The 7,382-nt window shown below is 35.8% G+C and overlaps 1 protein-coding gene across 3 annotated transcripts; it reads left to right on the top strand.

The window, feature by feature from the left end:
• Positions 1–441: 441 nt before the first annotated feature.
• On the top strand, positions 442–7,144 carry LOC133030148 (anaphase-promoting complex subunit 2-like). 3 transcript variants are annotated; one of them, XM_061102380.1, is made up of 16 exons: positions 442–826; positions 958–1,047; positions 1,144–1,375; positions 1,592–1,878; positions 2,064–2,135; positions 2,784–3,028; positions 3,335–3,751; positions 3,913–4,114; positions 4,324–4,438; positions 4,533–4,615; positions 5,213–5,332; positions 5,420–5,508; positions 5,588–5,669; positions 6,348–6,536; positions 6,641–6,709; positions 6,827–7,144. In XM_061102380.1, exons 1-16 carry the CDS (start codon positions 596–598, stop codon positions 6,947–6,949), a joined length of 2,646 nt encoding a protein of 881 aa, XP_060958363.1. In that variant the 5' UTR covers positions 442–595; the 3' UTR covers positions 6,950–7,144. The 3 variants fall into 3 exon arrangements, with proteins under 3 accessions (XP_060958363.1, XP_060958362.1, XP_060958364.1); XM_061102379.1 differs by having other exon boundaries at positions 4,324–4,437; positions 4,520–4,615; XM_061102381.1 differs by lacking the exon at positions 442–826 and having other exon boundaries at positions 956–1,047; positions 1,140–1,375; positions 4,324–4,437; positions 4,520–4,615.
• Positions 7,145–7,382: the final 238 nt, after the last annotated feature.

A 7,382-nucleotide genomic window follows, 5' to 3' on the forward strand; every position in this document is an offset into this window, starting at 1 on the left:
AAGGCGCAATGGCCAGTAATGGCGGCAACGGAGAGAGCAATGAGAAAGAGAGACAAAGTGAAAGAGAGAGAGTGCGAGAAGAGAGAGAGTGAGAGAAGAGAGAGAGAGAGAGATCAAACGAGAGGGAAAGAGAGAGAAAGGAGGGGCTGATTTTTTTGGGTTTGAGGAGAGGGCATTTTGGGGTTACCATTAAAAGATTGGCATAGTTACCAAATTCTTAGGATGATGGTATAATTTAACACCATTACACATTTTTAAGCATAAAATGTCAAATTTCCCTTTTAAAATTACTTCTGTGAGCGTAAATTTCTCTAAAGAATACCCATAATGAGTGTAATTTGTATTTTGCCTTGAATTATCCAAACTCGTAAACTAGGGGTGAAGGACCCAAGTCGCTGAGGCCTATACTTAATTAAGAAAGTCCATTAACGACGACAATTGAAATGTCGTAAGTCATTCTTGCTTTCAAGCGCACTATTGTAATGTTGAGTAGAGTTGTCACACACTAACCCAACCCCTTCGACGTGAGAGGAGTGGCGGCAAATGCAATTCCAAAAATTAGAGACACACAGAGAAAGACCTTTTCACTGTAACAATGGAGGACTCCACCTCCCCACCTTTCAATTTGGGGATTTTGGGTACTCTCTCTCACCACCAGATTCAAGAGATCATCGATAGCTACAACGGCTTCTGCTCTGCCACCAACGTGCTTCTCCACGGCGCCGGGGATCTTTCTATCGGTTCCGAGTTCATCGTTCACGTCCACGGCCTCTGCAAGCACGGCCTCGACTCTTTGGTTCGGGACCACTTTCTCCGAGTTCTTGAGGTGACCAATTTCACTCTTGGACCATCAAAGTTCCTTTATGTTTTCCGGGAAAGCGATGATTTTTTTTTACTCTTGTTTGGTTTCTACCTGTTTGAAAACTAGGGTTAATTCGATTTAGTCTTGTTTAACAGGAAACCTTTCAGAAAAATGGTGTCTTCAAATTTTGGGGGCATTTCGATTCTTGCGCCAATGCTTCTGAACTGGAAATGAAAAACTCTCATGTACGTTAGAATATATCAGTAATGAGTTTCAAAAATCTCTCATGGGTTTATTTATCCATTTACTAATAGGTGTTTCGTGCAATATTTTAAAGCCAGAATGGGGAGGATGAAATTCAAGAAGTACTTTGCAAAGCTCTAGAAGAGATAACAACGGAGAAGCAATATCAAGAGAAGTGTTTGTTAATGCTGGTTCATGCTTTACAGTCTTTCGAGGATCATGTTTCTGGAGGAAGCCACAATTCAGATGCAGAGAGAGTTTACCTCCTTTCTAAGTATCAAATGCTTGTATCTTCGGTTCTGATGGCTACCCTTCCTCGTCATTTTCCAGGTATATAAAATATGAATATATGTACTCAATGACACATTTGGTGCTGATTTGATCATTTAAGTTCGCATTTTGAATTTGGATGACGAAGGTTTTCCATCAGATGAGACGTGTACTTTAATTTGGTGTTTATGTGAACGTTTATTGTTTCCACCTTTCAATTTCTGTCCTTTTGATTACACCCATCTTTTCTTTTTCTTCTCATGCCAATCTTCTTAGATATGCTTGACTGGTATTTTAAGGAACGATTGGAGGAGCTAAGTACTATCATGGCTGGAGATGATAGTGAATTTCAAGATGGGGATGGAATTGGTTCACATGAAAGGAGCAAAGTATCCTGTGGGGCTGGTCAAATGGAAATTGATGATTCCTCTGGCCATGGCAGGTTCTCAGAAAATAATAAGTTGGTGAAAAACATTGGGAAGGTTGTTTGCGATCTAAGAAATCTTGGGTTTACATCTATGACGGAAGATGCCTATGCTTCTGCTATATTTTTTCTTCTCAAGGTTAAAATTTGGACCTCTATTGCACTAAGCATCTTTCTTATCTTATTTTACTTTCCCACTCCCTTTGATATATCCAGCATCTTCTTCTGTACAAGTGTGCTAAATTCGACCTATTCCATGTTTTCATTATAAATAAACTAATCTCTGGGAGTCTGGGTCATTTCTAATATGCTGTCCACATGCAGGCCAAAGTACATGATCTTGCTGGTGATGATTACAGGAGTTCTGTTTTGGAATCCATTAAAGGGTGGATACAGGTTGCTTTCTTGAGCTCTCTCCACTTTTCCAGTTTACAGATTAAGAACAATTGGCAATGCTGAAGTTATTGTTAATTAAACTGTTTCTATTTATCTATGTAGTGTGTAATACTGGAGGTTTACTTTTCAATAGTTTTTCTTAACGCAGAAAGCATTTAATTTGACAAAGAAAACAAATATAATTTAAAATGAATGAAATGTCTAGTGCACTAAGGTAAGTTCGTGGGCATTTTGTTTGAAATACCATTGACCAATTATGAAGGCTCTTTATTTATTTTTTTTGACCAATTATGAAGGCTCTTTATTTATTTTTTGACCAATCATGAAGGCTCTTTCATCATTAGTAGTTATGTGTTCTTTCCTTGGAATATTATTGGATACGTTAGTATATATCATATTCTTCCTATTTTAGACCAAATTAATTTGAGATAGTGACCAAAATGCTGTTATCTTTTCTGCAAACCATGAAATTACACTTCATGGTGATATTATTTCTTATCGTCTGCTATGACCTTGATCTTGTAACTTCTCCTTCATGCTAGGATCTATGTATGAGCATACGCTAAGATATTTGCAACATCCTTTTTCTATTTCCTTTTTTGCTCTCCCCTGATGTCTTTATTCATGCATTGAATATGCATTGTGCAGGCTGTGCCTCTTCAGTTTTTGCATGCCCTTCTTGCTTATCTTGGTGACTCCATTAGTTATGACAGTGTTTCTTCTGGACTTAAATCGCCTTTGGCTTCACACCCTTCGTCATTCTATCCTGGAATTGATACACCTTCTGAAGGGCTTGTAAGATGGCAATTGCGACTAGAATATTTTGCTTATGAAACACTTCAAAATCTAAGAATAGCCAAATTATTTGAAATTATTGTTGACTACCCGGATAGGTAAATTTTACAGCTTTTTTAATTCTTTAATTATCAAATGGATGACGGGGATGTTTTACTTTCTTGCTTACTGTGCAAGGTGATAAGGATTTCATTGTCATCTTTCTGACATATATAAAAATCTTAATTGTTAAAAAATCTGTTAAAGTACATCTTTCAGCAGTCCAGGATAGTATATTATAAAATGAAATACAATATTATTCCCTGATAAACGTTATGCTACTTTATTGTATGATTAGAACATGTGGGTAATCAGATCATATAATTTTGGGTATTTATTTACTTTGTTTTTGTGTTTTTATGCAGTTTACCTGCCATTGAAGATTTAAAACAGTGTCTCGAGTACACTGGACAGCATTCTAAGCTGGTGGAGTCATTCATCTCTGCACTACGATATCGCTTGCTTACAGCAGGGGCCTCAACAAATGACATATTACATCAATATGTTTCAACTATTAAGGCACTCCGAACAATAGATCCAGCAGGTGTTTTCCTTGAAGCAGTTGGTGAACCAATCAGGGACTATTTAAGAGGAAGGAAAGACACCATAAAATGCATTGTGACAATGCTTACTGATGGCACTGGCGGCAATTCAAACATTTCTGGAAATACCGGTGATAGCCTTCTTGAAGAATTAAATAGAGATGAAGAAAGCCAGGAGAACACTGGTCATGATGACGATTTTCACACTGATGACAAACAAGCATGGATTAATGCCACACGGTCTGGACAAGAACACATCAGAATAGAATAAAATTTAATAATGTTATATGCCAGTTATAATGGCCAAACTAAAGTAGTGGTGCCTATGTAATGGTGAAAATGTTCCATTTTCTGTTTTTTCTTCTACATTTCTTATGTGTCTTTAATTTCTGTCATTACAGCTGGGAGCCTGACCCCGTAGAAGCTGACCCTTTGAAGGGTAGCAGGAATAGAAGGAAGGTTGACATACTTGGGATGATTGTTGGTATAGTTGGTTCGAAAGATCAACTAGTAAATGAATATCGTGTTATGCTCGCTGAAAAGCTTCTAAACAAATCTGGTTATGACATAGACACGGAGTTACGTACTCTTGAGCTGCTCAAGGCAAGTGTTCTGTTGTATAATTTCAAGGCTTTTAATGTTTAAGTTATATTATATATGTGTGTGTTGGTTTAGCTTGTGCTTTGTTAGGACCATTGCTGTATATTTTCCCCTTTAATAATAAATTTTGTTTCTCCCAAAGATTGTAAGTTCTGTGGGATGACTCTATCAATATGGAAAAAAAGATCATTCTCACTTGTAGTTTTTTCCAGATACATTTTGGAGAAAGCAGCATGCAGAAATGTGAAATTATGCTAAATGATCTGATTGATTCCAAGAGAACAAATTCCAATATTAAAGCAACTATAAACAAGTTGTCTCGAACAGGTAGATATTTTATTATTTTTTATGAAAAGCGAAATCCCTGAGGACGATTTGAGACAATTCTTTCACCATTATTTTCTGCTGGATGTATTTGTAGAGCCTGAGCCAGAGGATAATGGTTTAGCCATGGATATTCTTGATGCTACAATCTTATCTTCTAATTTTTGGCCTCAGATCCAGGTAAAAAAATTTTCGCCACATGTCACATCACAAATCTTAATAACCAATTTTAATATGCACATGAACTGATACTAGACCTAGCCCACAGTTATGAAGCATCTAAACTTTCTCCTTTACGTGCAAATCTACTTTGGGATTTACAGTATCACTATGTAAAGTCACTTTGTTATATGATTTCTTAGGCATGTATTTATTTGACAGCTGGGATATAACTTCCTAGAGCTTTTAATTTTTTTTTTGTTGATCACAAATTATGCATATGCTGTTTGTTGAGTTCCTTGAGGTTATTTTTTATCGTCCTTCGTTGTATTATTTATTATATAAGTACAAAGAGAGAATACAAAGTGGTATCTTTTTCGGGAAAAAGTAATGGCTGCTTGCTGAGTAGTTCTAGTCATTCTGCATTTCTGCACAAAGTATCTAGGTTACAAAGGTTTGAGTCAATTAAGATGGAATGCATTAACATAGAAAGTATGATTCAATATAATTAATATTTTGACTTTATCTCTAGACGTCTCAGTTAACTCCTCTATCACCTTTTACACTGCCTTCTTTCTCAGTTACAGCTGTAAATGATTAACCTTAGATTATTTTCAGGAAGAATCCCTTATTATACCTCAGTCTGTTGATCGGCTGCTCTCAGATTATGCAAAGAGATTCAATGAAATCAAGACCCCTCGAAAGCTAATGTGGAAGAAGAACCTTGGTGCAGTCAAGGTTAGGTGCTTTACTATGTTTAGAATGTACTTTGAATGGTAGTGATCTTTCATATACTGAAAAATTTATCTTGTGATGATGTTTCAGTTGGAATTGCAATTTGAAGATAGGCAGATGCAGTTTACAGTGACTCCTGTCCACGCAGCAATAATTATGAAGTTTCAAGATCAAGCTTGGTAAGTAAAATCGGGGGATTGATTTTGTAATGCCTTACATACATCTAAATGTACTCATAGTTGTATGTTCTACTTTCAGTTGGACATCTAAAAGTCTTGCAGCTGCAATTGGGGTTCCCATAGATGTACTTAACCGCAGGATAAATTTTTGGATAAGCAAGGTATCTTTGTTAAACACATCCCTCATCAGGTTTCATAACTTTCCTGGCTTGTGCACGTGTATGTGATTAGACATTGAATTTAACTTGGCTATCCCTGATCTTGAGGTGTATAGTGATGTACTGATTATCAATTTATGAGGAACATAAAATTTTACAGGACTACTTATTCTCGTAGCTTTATTTTCTCATGCATACTCTTTCTCTTATCCTTGATTATGATTTGACCTTTTTTTTTTTTCGGTTGTGGCATTACGATTTGACTTTTTAAGCTCTATAGTTTCCCGTCTCTTGTAACTCAAGCTTTCCTGTTCAAGCACCAGTTAGAAATGTTTAGTTAGGTTCAAATTGGATACTTCATGGAACTCTTAGCAGGTTTGTGTTTCCAAATAGGTTCCACTTTTTAAATTAAAATGGTGGTAATAATTAATCTCCTCCAACAGTTGGGTTTTATATTTCCTTCAACTCTACTCCCTCCAACTAAAACTCACATAACAAACACTCCATTAGGTGGTGTTTGGTTAGAAAGAATTAAAACACAGCTAGAATAGGAATGCTATTCCAATACTTTCAAATGAAACCAACAAAGGAATTGAATAAAAATTGTTTTCATTTCATTTCATTACCTCCAATAAACGTTGTTAATTTAGTGACAAACTAACGCATTGATATCCTTTATAGGGAGTTATTGCAGAAACACTTGGGGCAGACATAAATGACCATAAATTTACCCTTATGGAAGGTGTAAGTGACACGGGTAAGACTCCTGGTACTAGTGGAAATTGTGAAGATCTCGCAGGGGATGAGGAAGGGGACAGATCTGTGGCTTCCGTTGAAGATCAACTACGAAAAGAAATGACTGTGTACGAGGTATGTATCTACATTATATGTCTTTGGCAATATTGATCTGAGTATTAAATTACCCTGCTTTTAGTGTATTATCAAAATACCATGTAACAATGCCTTTATTGCAGAAATTTATCATGGGTATGCTCACAAATTTTGGGAGCATGGCATTAGATCGAATTCATAATACTCTAAAGGTGAGGAAGAACGTGTCCAATCAATTTTTTACTTGGGTTTGGAAAATTTATATGGCTACAAAATGGTTGTGCATGAAATAACTATATCTAAACGGTTTACTGGAAAAAATGCTGCAGATGTTCTGTGTAGCTGATCCTTCTTATGACAAGACTCTCCAACAATTGCAAGGTTTCTTATCTGGACTAGTTTCTGAAGAAAAGTTAGAACTAAGAGATGGAATGTACACTCTGAAGAAGTAGTGATAGAAAAAACGGACACTTGGGTAAATTTAGGGAGCAAGGAAATCGTAGTAGTTAAGTTAAAAAGGATCTTTAGGGGAAATTTTGTAAGATTCTAATTATCTTGTAGTATGATTATCTCAATTCGATTTTGCTGTACGTGTATATCAAATCAATTTGCCTTTTAATGCCTAATAATTTTAAACCTTCACAAGATTTACTCAATCTTTATTTCCTCTTAAATAGTCTAGTAATTTGCCTAATAACCCTCTACCGTTTTCCAGCTTGAAACCAGTAATTATTCCTTGATTTTGCCTGATATATAATGATATTTTAACTGGATCGTGAGCTAAGCTAATAATTGTTGTATCATGCACGGGCAGTTTTTATTTGTATTCAAAAAATTATAAAAGTGCTTGATTTTGTTATAAATAAATATATGGTGTCTAGATTT

This window comes from Cannabis sativa, chromosome 8, assembly GCF_029168945.1.
Source record: "Cannabis sativa cultivar Pink pepper isolate KNU-18-1 chromosome 8, ASM2916894v1, whole genome shotgun sequence".
NCBI classification, from domain to species: domain Eukaryota; kingdom Viridiplantae; phylum Streptophyta; class Magnoliopsida; order Rosales; family Cannabaceae; genus Cannabis; species Cannabis sativa.